The sequence below is a fragment of the Heloderma suspectum genome, chromosome 4, assembly GCF_057233095.1.
Source record: "Heloderma suspectum isolate Gila_16-S chromosome 4, 16-S_ref, whole genome shotgun sequence".
Lineage (NCBI taxonomy): Eukaryota > Metazoa > Chordata > Lepidosauria > Squamata > Helodermatidae > Heloderma > Heloderma suspectum.
In genome coordinates, this window is record NC_139461.1 from 123,224,464 (window position 1) to 123,239,605 (window position 15,142).

Consider the following 15,142-nt stretch of genomic DNA (forward strand, 5'->3'; position numbering starts at 1 on the left):
CTCTTGTTGACTAGCTGGATGTGCGTGAGTCTGTGTACGTTAAAATAAATACATTTAGTATTGGGGGGGGCAAGTGCTCCTGTCCCTCCCCCTACATGGATACCCATGATCCAATGTCTGCTCAGTGAAGGGGGGGGGGGAGAAGCCACACATGATTGGATGTAAGAGATTTTCCATGATAGTCTACTACTTTAAAAAAAACAAACACTTTTTATTCTATGTTTTAACTTTATGAATGAAATACACAATACCAACAACCTAATCAATAACTACAATCTCAAAACAATACAGTATTCTTAAGGGGACACAGCAATAATGGAAAAGAAAAAGAAAACAGAAGAAGGAGAGGGAAGAAAAGAAAAACATGAAAAAGAAAAAAAACAAAGAATTATTTTAAAAATTAATTTAAACTCCATTATATAGAAACTTCAAATCCTATTCTGCTTAAAAATCATATCTATAACATTGGCAATATTACAATTCAATACAGCATAAATAATCAACCTAACATTTCAATATCATATCATCAGTCTTATAGCAAGGAAGCAGGCCTACCATTCATTTCCAATAACCATATATTGCCCTTCAGCTAACATATAGTAATAAAGCTTAACAATTTAACCAACCAAAAATCTTACTAGCCAGTAATAATATTAATAATAATAGAGATTTAAAAGTATAAATAATAATAATAATAACAAATCACTAATACCTTTTATAGTATTATATAATAAGCTTAAAATCAACCTCACAACCATCACTAATGTATTTTGTAGTAGATATATAAATGCGTGTACACACTGTACAGTATATCATATCCATTTTAAAAAGAAAGAGTTTTAAAAAAAGAGAAAAGGAGAGAAAAAAAGAAGAAAAAAAATCTCTGACCTAGCCTGTATCTTCCAGACTAAACATAAGCAGTTAGCAAAACATGATAAGCTACTTCTCCATGCTAAATACTCTGACAAAGGCAGAGTATTTCAGTTCTCAGCAGGGAAATATTGCTGACTGGAGATACTTTTCCCTGCTTGGGGGCGGGGGGGCTGGGGAAGAAGCCGGAGGTGGATGATCTGGGCTGCAGGAAATGGTGGGGGAGTGCCACTGGCTTCAGGGTGCTCCTAGGAGCTCCAGTATGTACTCGAAGAAGGTCCCCATCACAGGCAGCAGAGGAGAATTGGGTGAAGGGAGGACTTTTCCTTTTCTCTCGGGAATGGTTGAGATTTTCTTGTGAAGGAAAAAAGTAAAAGGGTTTTCTTGGGGTGGGGCATAAATCTGCTCTCTGCTTCTGCTTAGGGATGGATGAATATGTCATTTTTGCTTCCTCAGCATTTGAATTATTTAAGTCGCAAGTTCTGTCTCTCCCAAATATGAACTTCATGAATCCTGGTAAATTTGGATAAAAAATGAACTGAAACAAAATTCTCACCTACCATTTGGCACCAGCCAAATCGAATAGATACAGCTATTCCCAGCATGGCAAGGACCATGTTGTACCTGCCTGCTATATAGTGGTTAGAGATGAGATTAGCCTCAGGAAAGAAAGAAAAGAAAAGCAGACACTGTAATTGAGTACCGCAAACGTGGTTGAATACAAATGGATTCAAACCCAGCCTTTTAGGAGCTAAGCATCCAATCCCTGGGTCTGGTTGGATGAATCTGTTACCTCTGGATTCTCCCTCATTTGTGTGTTTTTGTTTTTGTTTTCAATCTCATGTTCTTTTTTCTCAAACCTGGAGAAGTTTGTCAACGTTGGTAAATTCTTATCAAAACTGAACTGAACTGAAATTCTCAACCATCCCTATTTCTGGTGACTCTAGTGTTTAGAAATCAAGCCTGCTCTGATCCTGCACTCTGAGTCACTCTGACTTGAAGATTGTAAACTGGCAGATAGATAGATAGATAGATAGATAGATAGATAGATAGATGGATGGATGGATGGATGGATGGATGGATGGATGGACAGATGAACATTTAACCACCTACCTATTTCAGTGCATGTTTGACTTGGAGAATTTTCCTGCCACTTTCCTATACTCACTCTTTGTGGTGCATGTCAACATCTTTTCAGAAAAAAAGATGAAACAGGCTAGCTTGTCTTTTTGAGTTTGCCAGCCATCACCCTTCAGCTAGTGCCACATAGCATTCTCCTGGGTTCCCCACCCCCCTTGCAGGTCCAGCTGAACATACTGCAACTTGAGAAGGGACTTGAAATCTACTTGACAGTGGGTAGTGCACGTGGAGTAGCTGTAATTGTAATGTGAGGCACTAGAAGTGGCTGGAGATTTCAGAAGGTCACTCCTGAGCTTGCTGAACAGAGCACCCAGAATTATTCAGAGCACTGAGTGCTGCCTGCAGAAGCTGGGAACAAGCCATTGTTTATGCACTTCTAAGGAGGATGCAAAGTTAGAAACCCCGAAGCAATGTCTTGATTTCACTTAGAAATGGATCTCTTCTTCCTCTTCCTCTTCCTCTTCTTCTTTCAGAGGAAAGTTAAGTGTGAGTGGGAAGGGGAAGGCAGGGACTGGCAGTGGCAAGGCATAGAAAACTAAGTGGGAGGTGCAAAGATAAACAGATTCCCCAAGTAGGAACCAGAGGTGTCATTTAGGCATTGTCGGATAGGGAGGTGTTGCCTTCCCACACCCAGTGTTTCAGACTGCATGGGATTATTCCTTAGGCTTACCTGTTTCTCTGTTTTTTATGAACTATTTAAAAGTGACCACCATTAAGGTTCATAAAACAGAGACCTCTGTCTCTCCTTTTCATCTAATACTGGCAAGGCAGTTGCTGTTTTGAAGCAGTGTTTGAGCAGAATAATAGAGTGGACAAGGGCCAAGAAACTGAGACCCAATCCATTCAGGAGGACAGATATATTGTTTGTGAGTTGTTCATCCATTTAAGTGGTGTTCACCTTGTTCTGGATGGCATTGCACTCTCCATAAAGCAGGGGTGGGCAACACAGAGACCATGGGCTGCATGCACCCCTTGCTGCCCCCTGTTGCCCCTGCCTTGTGTATTTAAACAAAAATGGGGAAAAGGAAGTAAGTTGTTGTTTGCCACCAACACTTTAAGTGCTATAGAGCCTTAGAATGGAAAAATTTAATTTGTTTTCAAGTCGATTTGTCCATTTCAAGCTAAAGTTGTCCATTTTAAGCATCCATATCAGCTTAGAATGGTGGCATGGCAACGGTGCTAGTCTGAAGTGCTGTTGGATGGATCCCTCTTAGAGGCACAAGTGTCAGCTTAGTGGCACCTTTTGTCAGCTTAGGGTTGTTATACCAGCTATGGCTTTTCCCAGAGACAGGGACCCTTGCGGCAGTTATTCATTCTCCGGTAACTTGCTCTTCGGGCTATTGCAATGTGCTGTATGGGGGGCTGCCTTTGAAAATGGTCCAGAAACTTCCATTAATCCAAAAACATAGCAGCTAGACTGTTGACTGGGATTGGCAGATACTATCATATTATACCAGTACTTTGCTATCTGCACTGGCTGCCAGTCTATTTCTGGGTTTTACCTATAAAGCCATAAATTGCTTTGGATCAGTTTACCCAAAGGAGTATCTCCTTCCATACCCTGCCAGACCTACCTCCTCCTCCCATACCATTGCCTGAGGCCTTCCTCCAAGTGTCTCCTGAAGGTGGCTATGAGAGAGAAGGCTTTTTCATTGGAGACACCCCATCCATAGAATGGCCTCCCTAGAGAAGCTCACCTGGCATCTTCATTAAAGTCTTTGAGGTTGCAGGTGAAGGCCTTTTGAAAATTCTCCCAGACATTTTATGGGTGGCATGCTGGCTGGGGGATAGTGGGAGTTGTAGTCCAATACATCCGGAAGTCAAAAGATTGGGGAAGGCTAAATTAATCAATATTGGCAAATCAATCTCCACCTAGTGTTCCCATTTATAAAGTGGGGATTATTTTTGTCCAATGCAAGGATGAAGGACAAGAATTGTACTGTTCTTTCCTATGTCAGATGCTAGAATAATAATAAAAAATACTGGGCAGTATCCAGTGGAGTGCTTATGCTCCCACCAATTCTGCTGCACCCCACTGATTCTCTTCTGCAGGCAGCACCCACCGCTTGCAGCATGGCGATCTAATGCTTCCAGAGGCAATGAACTAAAATGCTTGTTTCTAGAATGGGCAGGTCAGCGGGGTATTTCCACTTGTTTTGGGGCTTCCTCTAGGAAGTGCTACATCTCCATTGCACAAACAGCGAGGTCCACTTGCCCAATGAAATTGGCAGGACCCACCACTTGTACAACAGAATCAGCAAGGTGCAACAGAATTGGCAGGGGGTGTAAGTGTCCTGTTGGATACTTCTGCCAACCTAGCAGTTCGAAAGCAAGAAATTGCAAGTAGATAAATAGGTACTGCTTTGGCGGGAAAGGTAACAGCGTTCTGTGCACCTGGGTGTTCAGTCATGCTGGCCACATGACCACGGAAGAGTCTTTGGACAGTGCTGGCTCTTCGGCTTAGAAATGGAGATGAGCACCACACCCTAGAGTCAGACACGACTGGTTGGGGACACCTTTACCTTTTTACTGCCTATGTAGAAAGCACCCAGATGTTTCAAAAGCAAGGGACCTTACTTATTGCTGCCACCACTGTAACCATAGATCTTGGGCAAGCAGAACTCCAAGATCTGTGAGTTTCTATCTGGGAGGGAAGCAACTACCAGCTAACTCATAGTCACCCCTGAGTGACATCAGCCTGTTTCTCCCTTGTCTCCCCTTGGTTAAGGCAAGTAGTATGAAAGAGTTAAGGTGACTGGTATGAAAAGCTCACAGGGGGGGAATCCTTGGTCTGTCAAAATACACTGTCCAACCCCATGTTACAAATTATGAAGCTTGATTAAGATTAGCTATACAGGAGAAATCAGATAGGTAGCACAAAAAGGGAACAGCTTACCCTTGGAGGGAGCAATCCTATGGCCGCCAAAGTCAGGGTTGCCTCTGAGCACAGGGAGTGGCAGAGTAGTTCAGAGAACCACAAGATGTGGGGCCCTCTCCATCCAGCTGTGCCTTTGAAGCCTGAGAAGTCTGCCTATCCATCTCTGTACAAGACTGGGAAACTTCCTCCCCCATGTCTTGTGGTTCTTCTTCAGAATCTGAACTACTCTGCCACTCCCTGTGCTCAGAGGCAACCCTGACAGCCATAGGGTTTTTCAGTTTCTGGGAACCGAGGTCAAAGCCAGGGTTCCCAGAAATCGTGCCCCCTGCTCCCTCTCCCTCTTACTCTCCCTGGTAGCCTACATGGTTCCCTCTGTGCTGGCTATATCTCCATGCTTGGAAACGGAGTGCGGAGACAGTGAAAAGGGGGTGGTCCCAGGGGTGGGGAAGGGGAAGGGGGAAACCATGGAAGCTGCTTCACACATCTTCCTATGCATTGCGCAGCCTCCTTCCTTCCCCCTTCCCAAAGCTGTGAGGATCATCTCTGTGCTGTGGCTACCCTGCATTGGTTCCTCAGCAACCTCCAACTTCAGAGGCTGCCAACTATCACAATAGGATTGCACCCAAATAGCCTATACTAGATAGTCTTAAAGAGAGATTCTAAAGCATCTTTGAAAGGATCACCCATGACATTTCATGATGATGAAAGGATGACAGTATTCAGAGGAAATAATCCCTGGTTTCAACCATGCACACGTAGGGGAAGGAAGTTCTCTCCTTGCTCTAAAGAAGTGGTTTTCAAGCATTCAGTCTTGAGAGAACCCTTTCTGCATTTATTTGTCCACTGAGGAATCCCTGAGCACTGCAAAGGATCCTGGGCAGTTTTCTAGGACAGTTGTAGTGTATATATGAAATTGAATAAGATATTTGAAAATGTTTTGTTTATAAATGTAAACTAATGTGTTGAGTTGTCTGAGCCTCTGAAGCAGGCCCAGAAATATATGGTACAGGGCCGAAATGTGTTGGGCTTCTCTGTGGAATAAACCTTTACTTTTTTTACATCCTAGGCCTTTGTCTCTCTCCTTTTCACCAAGTGTTCTAGGTCACACACAGTTCTCACAGGATCTAGGCAGCCATGTTGGTCCTCATCATTGTCCCACATGAACTGAGAAATTGTCCTAGAAGACACCAGCACGTTGCCATGGTTATGTATTGTTGGGGAAGACAGAAGATGGCAGACAAGCAGACTTTCAGGGGCAATTGTCCATCCTTACAGAGGAAGTCCTCATAAGCTTCCAGTCAACCCCTAGGTTTTCTGGAACACAGTTGGAAAGCCACTAGCCAAAAGCAATAGATGGTCACAGTTCCTCTCAGCTGTTGGGGGTTGTGCTTTCATTCCCTTACTCACAAACCCATCTCTTGTATTAAGTCCATATGACCATAGCACAAGGCTGTTGGCCTGGTTCTTCTTCTTGAGCCATTTTGGATATTTCTCAGAATAGATGTATTACAGGGTAAAAAGGTTATTTTATTTTGCTGACAATATGTACCCCTATTTCCTGGCAGCTTATACAAACCATTAGTGCAGTGGACAAAGATGAGCCACCTCGCGGACATAAATTTTTTTTTGAGCTGGTGCCAGAATACTCAATCCATCCAAACTTCTCTGTTGTAGACAACAAAGGTAGGCTTTAACTATTGGTTCCAGATGTTCCTTTTTCTTCGTCTCTTTACCTAAAGCTTCTGAACGTAATTTTCCATTTCTCTTGTTCTTCTGGTTCAGATAACACAGCAGGAGTTATAACGAGAAGGAATGGATACAACCGCAATAAAATGAACACCTATCTCCTGCCAGTGGTAATATTTGACAATGACTACCCCATCCAGAGTAGCACCGGCACACTAACTATCAGGGTGTGTGCCTGTGACAGCCGGGGGAACATGCAGTCCTGTAACGCCGAAGCTTTGCTCCTTCCAGCAGGTCTCAGCACAGGAGCACTCGTTGCTATTCTCCTCTGCATCATTATTTTGCTGGGTAAGTAACTCTTTCCCCCTTTCCTGCTTTACAACTGAAAATGATTTAATTGTCAAAAAAGAGGGATTTTGAACCAGGATCCATCTTCTCAACATTCCTTAGTCCAGTTGGTCAAGCAGACCAGCCATAATCTAAAAATCTGATATATTTAGAGATTGTTGTGATACTAGCAATTGCACATCCAAAGCAATGTAATGCACATTTCAAGCCACTGTCTCGGAAAAGCACCACAGTCTATACATGTATGCAACCATAATTTGGGACAGCCTACAAGAGCTTTGCATGTCTTTCCAGGTCTCTGATCTGTAGCCCCCAAAGTAGGGAGAGCACTGGGCCCTGATTCGGTCCAGGAGTCCAGTGGACTTTCCCCCGCCTGCACTCTCATGCCATTCCCACCAAGCTTCTGCCCCCTCTCGACCCCCCCCACACACACACACACACACTCACCAAGCTCTCCGCACTTACCCAGGCCCTGTCCTCTGGGTCGTGATTGCCATTTTGCAAAAAAAAATGTGGTGATTGTGAATAAGCACACATAGAGCTATAGGCAAAATGGCACCGTGAATTGCCCATATACACAAGATTACAGGTGTATATAGCCAATTTACACCTATAATCTTGCTATATGGGTGATTCACGGCACCATTTTGCCTGCTTCTCTTCAGCCTCTCTCTGTCTGTCACAACCATGTGGGAGAATGGAAGAGCTGTAGGGATGTGCAAGGATTTCATTTCAGTTCACAAATAATCAGAACGCATCTCGTTCACAACCCCAAACATGAACGGAAGCATATTTTTTTGGCAAAAGCTTGCACAGTTCTGAGTTTTCTATCACATTAAAGAAGTGTATTAAAAAAAACCCCATGCACTCTTTAAACTGCACATTTTCCAAAACATATGCATTTTAGTCAATGGGGGTGAAAGTGCAGTTTTGAAAAATGTGTACGGAAATGTGCATTTTCCCTGTTCAAATGAAAAGAAAACAGGTTGCAAATGCAAATGGGAGTGAGCCAAGCTGAACCTCAAAATGGAGTTTGGAGAATCTTGGTGAGCTCAGGCATCCCTGGCTCTCCCATCCTCATCTGTAGTATCCCTTTTGATGTCACAGACAAAGCTGGTCCACATGATCTGCTTGTGTGTGGCACCAGACCTCACCTAAATGAAGTGTGTGGCCAGGACTGCTGACCTCACAGGGGTTGCAGGAGCTCAAAGGGTCATATCCAATGCTAGTACTAATTATGTTGTGCTAGCTTATGCCAACACAATATCATCAGCACTATCATTGAACAACCATTGGATAGAACCCAGGTCTGTACATTTCATGGGAATGGATTTACCTGGCATCTGTGCCAAAATGTCACTATTCCACCAGGTTAATTGTATCATTGAGAGGATGACAGTACTTGTATTGCTAAAATTATTGCATTATTGTGAACAAAAGCCAAGTGCTGCTTAGGGCATAGTACTTATGCAGTCCTTGCAATCCAACATCCTACTAATTTGGAAAGCTTAAACAGCAGCGGATTATTAAGTTCCAATCACATATTATTCTGGAATGATCAAGTCAGTTCATATCAGAATCCACAGAGACTGAATTCCTGAGGCATCCCTGGTGGAAGTTGGTGGCTCCTATTTTGGTGGGGCTGTGAATCCATTTTGGGTTTCAGTCAGAACCAACCAGAACTCTAAAGGAGCTATCCAGGGTGCTGAATCTATTTTGGGGATAGGGTTCAGCACCTTGGTTAGCTCCTTTAGAGTTCCAGAATGGATTCACAGCCCCACCAAAATAGGAGCCACCAGCCTCCACTGGGTATCCCTACATCAAATTTGGGTAGATAAGAAAATATACCAGACAGCAGAGAGAACCACGGAATCCATGGTCCTGAAAGGCTTTGGTGAAGCGCATCTCAATTCTGAACCTGAACGTTCATAACTGAGTGTTTCAGTTCTGGATCTGAATGTTAGGGATGGCACGGGCAGGCACCGGACTCAGTCCGGGAACCTGACAAATCCCCCCATGCCCCAAACCCAGCTAAGTGAACCCCTACCCCATGCACAAGGCCGGGACTCACCACAGCCTCTTGGTGTCCATGTGAGCAGCCATTTTTGCGCAAGATGGAACTCTGAATTTTCATAGATCTACTGTTTGCTCAGTAGATCTAAACAACAGTGGCTGTAAAGGTTCTTTTGAGCCATAGAAATGAACCTTTATGGCCACTGTTGTGTAGTTCTACTGTGCAAACAGTAGTTCTATGAAAAAGCAGAGCCTAATCTTGCAACAAAATACTCATCGAAAAAATGAGAGCACCCCGGACAGCCTAGCAGCTTGCCCCACACTGCTTAGTAGGGATGTACGAAACACCTACCTGGCTCCGCGCCGGGCAATCCACGGTGGGGGGGGAGGCACTCCGTCCCTCCCCCCGGAATCCTCAACAGGGGGGAGGCGCTCCATCCCTCCCCCCGGAATCCTTCCTGGCCGGCTTCGCTCCGCAGCCAAGCCACGGAGCCGCCGGCCGGCTCCGCCCGCCCGCAGCCAGACATCCGACCGCTGGGCAGCCCTGCAGGGACGCAAATGGCGGCTGTCGCAGCCGCCGCCAGTTGCGTCCCTGTATTGAGCTGAGATAGGCTATGTAAATATTTATGTAGCCTATCACGGCAGGGGGAAAAACCCCAGCGTACGCAAATGGCGGTAGCCACCGCCATTTGCGTATGTTGGGTTCCCCCCCACCGCCGTGATAGGCTACACAAATGCGTCCCTGCATTAGCCATGATAGGCTACGTAAGTATTTATGTAGCCTATCACAGCTATGAAGAGGAGGAAGCGAATGGCGGCCGCAGGACGGCTGCCATTTGCAAAGCAGTGCAGACGGGAGCAGGTAAGTGCTCCGTCCCGCGCGCCTTTCATGGGTTGGGGGGTGGGGGCTTCGTTCCGCGACGGATTTCGGGGGGGCGAATGCACTGGCATTCAGCTTCACTGAGATCCGTCGCAGAATTCTCTGACATCCCTACTGCTTAGGTCAGATAAGTAGCAGGGATTCAGCGAGTAGCATGTGGGCCAGGTCGGGGAGGTTTCATCCATCCCTTCTGAGAGTGGCAACAGTTAAATGACAAATAAAAAAAAAAAGTTATTAGAAAAAAAAGATAGCTAGGTCAAAAATGCCATGAGAAGTTGTGGAATAGAATAATATTGTGATGATTTAACTATAGTAAAACAGCTATAGCTATAATGTTGATCATTTGGCAGGAGGGAGGGGACACTAACAGCAACCTACCAAGGATACATAAGTAGTACTTGAAGCAGAGGTACAAAAAACCCCACTGACATATTATATCACCTCCTGCAGCTTAATGTGGTGATTAAATTTATGGTGAGATTTTGCAAGTTCATAAGCTGTCCAAATACTGAAATCAGCAGAAGCTACATCTCGTAAGAAGATGGGACGTTCTTTAAAGATCCGACTGTTAAGCATCAGTCATTAACTATGTCACTTGACGCATTGCTGCTTACAATAAGGATAAAGAATGCTAAAGGGAGCTACAGGTTGAAAAGCGAGTGAAAGTATCCTTCATAGATAAGGCAAAAAGAAAGCCAGCTTTTATCCCACTCAGGCAATGTGAGAAATGTATTCTCTAGAAACTGTTTCTGCTGCATGAAAACGATGTAAACAGAACAGATAAGCTAGCTGTGTATATTAGTCTCATTGCTTCAGCAACATTCTTTTTTATGACTCTCAGTTAGGTCATAAAATCCGCTCCATCTGTGAAATATCCGCTCTGTCCCTGTTTCATGGATTGTCAGGAGCCTTTTGTTCCGTCGTCCGTCAACAGATGAATGCATTTTTTTTTAATAATGTGGAAAAATTAGGGATGTACAAAATGTACTTACCATTCCGATCTGGGGCATCCTCAGTGGGGGGGGATGTGCTCCGTCCCTCCCCCTGGAATCCTCCCCGGCTGGCTCCACTCCACAGTGACTCTGTGTAGTTGCTGGCCAGGGCCACCTGCAGCCAGATTCTGGCCGCTGCTGGGCTGCTGCGGCCACAAATTGCGGCTGCTATACCGGCCGCCATTTGCGTCCCTGCCAAGCTGTGATAGGCTACATAAGTATTACGTCGCGGCTGCCATTTGTGCCCCTGCTCTTTGCCGTGATAGGGTACGTAAGTATTTACATAGCCTATCATGGCAAAAGGCAGCCACACAAATGGCAGCCGCAACCAGAAGACAAGCCAGAGCCGCCGCCACATTCACCGCCACATCCACTGCCAGGTAGGTCTGTCTGGGGGGGGGATTTCGGGGGGTGGCGGGGGGGAGGCTGTTCCGCCACGGACTCTGGGGGGGGGCACATTCCAAAGAATCCAGCCTCACTGGAGTCCGTGGCGGATTTCTCCAACATCCCTAGGAAAAATATGCAAATATTTGCACAACAGGTTTTGTAACAAGTTTATATAACTTTGTTTATTTACCTTTGTACGTAACATTTAGTGTATTGGCCCCCATTCCATTCTCCTCAGACACTGAATTTTGGAACAGTGGCCCTGGTAACTGGCAGGTAGGGATGTACAGACTGTGAAAAATCTGCTCCGTCTGTGTTTTACGGATTGTCAGGTGCCTTTTGTTCCATCGTGTGCCAGCAGACAGATGTGAATTGGGGGTTTTCTCCTCATAAGGAAAATTACCCAAATAATTATGTAAGAGGTTTTGTAACCATTTATATAATTTACCTTAGTTTGTAACATTTAGCATATTGTCCGCCGTTCCATTCTACTTTTCCTCAGAAGAATTGTGCACATTTTTCTACAAATAAATATGCGAAAAATTTTGGGAAAGTACAAAACAAAACCGAAGTCTACAGACTCTGTACGGCCTGAGGGGGTTGGTCCACAGTGGATTCCACAGGTCGGATTCTTAGAAATCCAAGCTCATTTTAATCCATCTTGAATTTCTCCAGCATCCCTACTCTCAGTGCAATATAGGCCCTCTTCAGCTATTTGTGGTTTCCACCATTCTAAAAGGTTGAAATGCCTCTCCTGAGGTTTCGTTATTGGCAGTGAGAGCTTTAAGCTAGTATAGGCTGCTATTTTGGCTCTGCCCCCTTTTGCCTTTGGCCCTGCCCACCATTGGAATGCAGCCCACTGAAAGCTTCTTGGAAATGGGATTTGGCCCTTGGGCTGAAAAAGGTTCTGCACCCCTGCCATAGAGTCATGGATAGGGATGGATGGACGGACCTCCGTCCACGCCTGGCAGGCACTTGCTCAACTGCTGCCCACCCCTGCGAGCTCCACCATGCAAGCCCTGGATGGCCCAATGAGTGCCCAGTGAGTACCGTGGGGCTGCCTGCCCCTTAGTGAGCTGCCAACGAGAGTCAGCAACAGCAACGAGAGATGGCGGTACAAGTCCAGGGCCTGTCATTGTGCGCAAGTCTCCCTTCTTCCCACTGGGGCACCAGCAAGGAAGAAGGGAGACTTGTGCACAAAGACAGCTGCTGTACTTGCCCATGCCTCTCCTTGTGAGCAGATCTCCCTTCTCCCCGCTGGGGCACCAGCAAGGAAGAAGGGAGATTTGTGCGCACATATAGACTTAAAAAGCGCTGTGAATTGCCCATATATGAACATTCATGGTGCTTTCTGCATATAAAGTCTATGGACACAGACTTCTGTCTGCCATGTTTTTAAAAAACATGGTGACCACGACAGAGGCGGATGAGCCCAGGTAAGTTGCGGCCCCTCGCCGAACTCAGGAGGGGCTCGAGCAGGGGGGATGGCTCGGCGGGCATGGGTGCTAGCGGTTCGATGGATTTGCAGACCGAAATGAGTGCCCATGCCATCCCTAGTCATAGACTTTAGCAACCAGGTCCTATGGGTGGATACTCAGGAGTAATTTTCATTGAGTTAAATTAGAATATTTTTTAATAAGTACGCATAGATTTGCAGCCTCAGGTGCCATTCATTTCAATGGGAGAGTCAAGGATGTTCTTTAATCTTTCCAATCATTATCAGGGAGGCTTGGAAGTGCAAACTATCTGGAACTTGCCTTATGTTTTTAATGAACTTTTCAATGTTTCTGTATTTGTGTCACCTGCTCACCACCATTGTTTGCTTGTTTGCTTCCAGTTTTAGTTGTCCTGTTTGCAGCAATGAAGCGGCAGAGGAAGAAAGAGCCCCTGATCATTTCAAAGGATGATGTACGAGACAATATTGTGACCTACAATGACGAAGGAGGCGGGGAGGAAGATACACAAGCCTTTGACATTGGCACGCTAAGAAATCCGGAAGCCAGAGAAGAAAGCAAAATGAGGAGGGATGTGATGCCGGAAGCTATCTTCCAGATAAGAAGAACTGCACCTCTGTGGGAAAATATTGATGTCCAAGATTTTATCCATCGGAGGCTAAAGGAAAATGATTTGGATCCAACTGCACCTCCTTATGATTCTTTAGCAACGTATGCATATGAAGGGAATGATTCTATAGCAAATTCACTTAGCTCTTTGGAATCGCTTACTACAGATGGTGGCAACCAAGATTATGATTACCTCAGTGACTGGGGACCTCGATTTAAAAAGTTAGCAGATATGTATGGTGGAGATGAGAGTGACCAAGATTGATAGCCCTATCCCAGTGGTTCCACTGCAGATAAAAGAGTTCCACATGAACAGGAGCTGCCCCATTCTTTCAGTGACAATGGCTCTGTGCATACAATCCCAATACATATGCCAAGAATTTCTTTAAATTGTAGACAGTGAGTGGGGGCATAGAAGGAGCTCCATGCTTACTTGGAGACCATCATGGCCTGAGAAAGCTTTTTGTGACTTGGTCAATGTTGGTGGGATTAATGCCTCTGTAACTACTAGATTAAAGTGGCCTATATTCTCTTACTTGGAAAAATACAAAAATAGGTGTTTGTCTTAGTAAGGGTTTTCTTAATAAGTCAACGTGAATAAAAAAAGGTTAGGATTTTTTTAAAAAAAGACAAAAAGGAAACTATACTTCACCCTCTCTGCCTAAGATGATGGAAAGAAGATATTCAGCACTTACAAAAAAGATACCTAAAAAGGCTTTTTGTGCCTTTAATAATGAGTTGGAAAGTTTAACTTTTCTAAGGAACGCTTTGCTTCACTTTTCCTACTACTATTTGGGACGATCTTATAACGTACCCATCTTATAATGTAATATCTGAGTACACCTTAAAAAATAAGAATGAATATTACTGCCATATTTATTGAGTAAAAGAATGTCTCTGTGTTGATTCATGATATTTTTATATATGTATATTTATATTTTTGTATTTTTATTAAATAAATTAGTATTTATAAAGAGATTACTGTTCATTGACTCAGCACACATAGCCCTTTAGTCAACATGAGAACTATGTTTTGGATCGGAACCAGACTTACAATGCAATCCTATGTATCTCTACTCAGAAATAAGCCTGCTTGAGTTCAGTGGGGCTTCCTCCCACTTAAATGTGTACAGGATTAAAGCCTTAGTCATGCTTAGAGTAGGCCAACTGAAATCAACGGGACAAGTGAGTCATAGGTCCAACCCATTGTAACCTTTTTTGAGGGGGGAGGACACACTACCTAGATTTTCCATTAATCTCCAAGAGGACTGGAGCTACACTTTGGGGGAAGGGGGAATCAACTTAAAATACTATGTTAGGGAATATAGGAAGCTGTCTTATATCATGCCAGACTATTAGTCTTTCTAGTCCTGTGCTATCTACTTTGACTGGCAGTGGTTCGCCAAACTGTCATACAGCAGTCTCATTACCTTCTGCATGATACTTCTTAAACAGGAGATGCTGGGGCCTTCTGCAGGCAGAATATGTGATCTGTGACTGAATTTTAGCTGCCCCCTCCCCCTATGTTAGTGACAGTACCAGTTCCAAGTATTTGAGGACCCTTGGGCAAGGCACCCTCAATGGGTTCCCTCCATCAGTGAGTCTATCTTCTCACTGCCATTGTCGCCAGCTGCTATTGCTCCTCCTCTTTTTCTTTTCTTTTTTCATAGTTGCTATGACTTGCTTACTTGACAGGCCGAGAGCCAGTGAGCAAGCAGGCCGTGGCATCTACTGCTCCTCCTTCTCACCACCACCTTTGTCTGAGCCGGAGAGAAGGGCAAGTGGGCATGCAGGTTGCAATGATGAAGTGGAAGAACAAGTCCAGGGGGCTCTTGTCAGTGGCCTCTGCTGGGGTCTGGGCCTTCAGCAGATGCCCAAATGTGCC

General features: G+C 44.7%; 1 protein-coding gene across 1 annotated transcript; it reads left to right on the top strand.

Moving 5' to 3' along the window:
- Positions 1–3,281: 3,281 nt before the first annotated feature.
- On the top strand, positions 3,282–14,096 carry LOC146347380 (cadherin-9-like). Its single transcript, XM_084851501.1, has 5 exons — positions 3,282–3,330; positions 5,246–5,316; positions 6,454–6,571; positions 6,671–6,922; positions 13,032–14,096. The coding sequence occupies exons 1-5, from the start codon at positions 3,282–3,284 to the stop codon at positions 13,520–13,522; spliced, it is 981 nt and encodes a 326-aa protein (XP_084707627.1). The 3' UTR covers positions 13,523–14,096.
- The last annotated feature ends 1,046 nt before the right edge of the window (positions 14,097–15,142 follow it).

Bases quoted from the DNA above. Each gene is read 5' to 3' on its own strand.
- LOC146347380 (XM_084851501.1), top strand. From the start codon at position 3,282: ATGGCTTTTCCCAGAGACAGGGACCCTTGCGGCAGTTATTCATTCTCC. The intron at 3,331-5,245 runs GTAACTTGCTCT...TCTCCCTGGTAG, and splicing joins CGGCAGTTATTCATTCTCCG to CCTACATGGTTCCCTCTGTG. The intron at 6,923-13,031 runs GTAAGTAACTCT...GTTTGCTTCCAG, and splicing joins CTGCATCATTATTTTGCTGG to TTTTAGTTGTCCTGTTTGCA.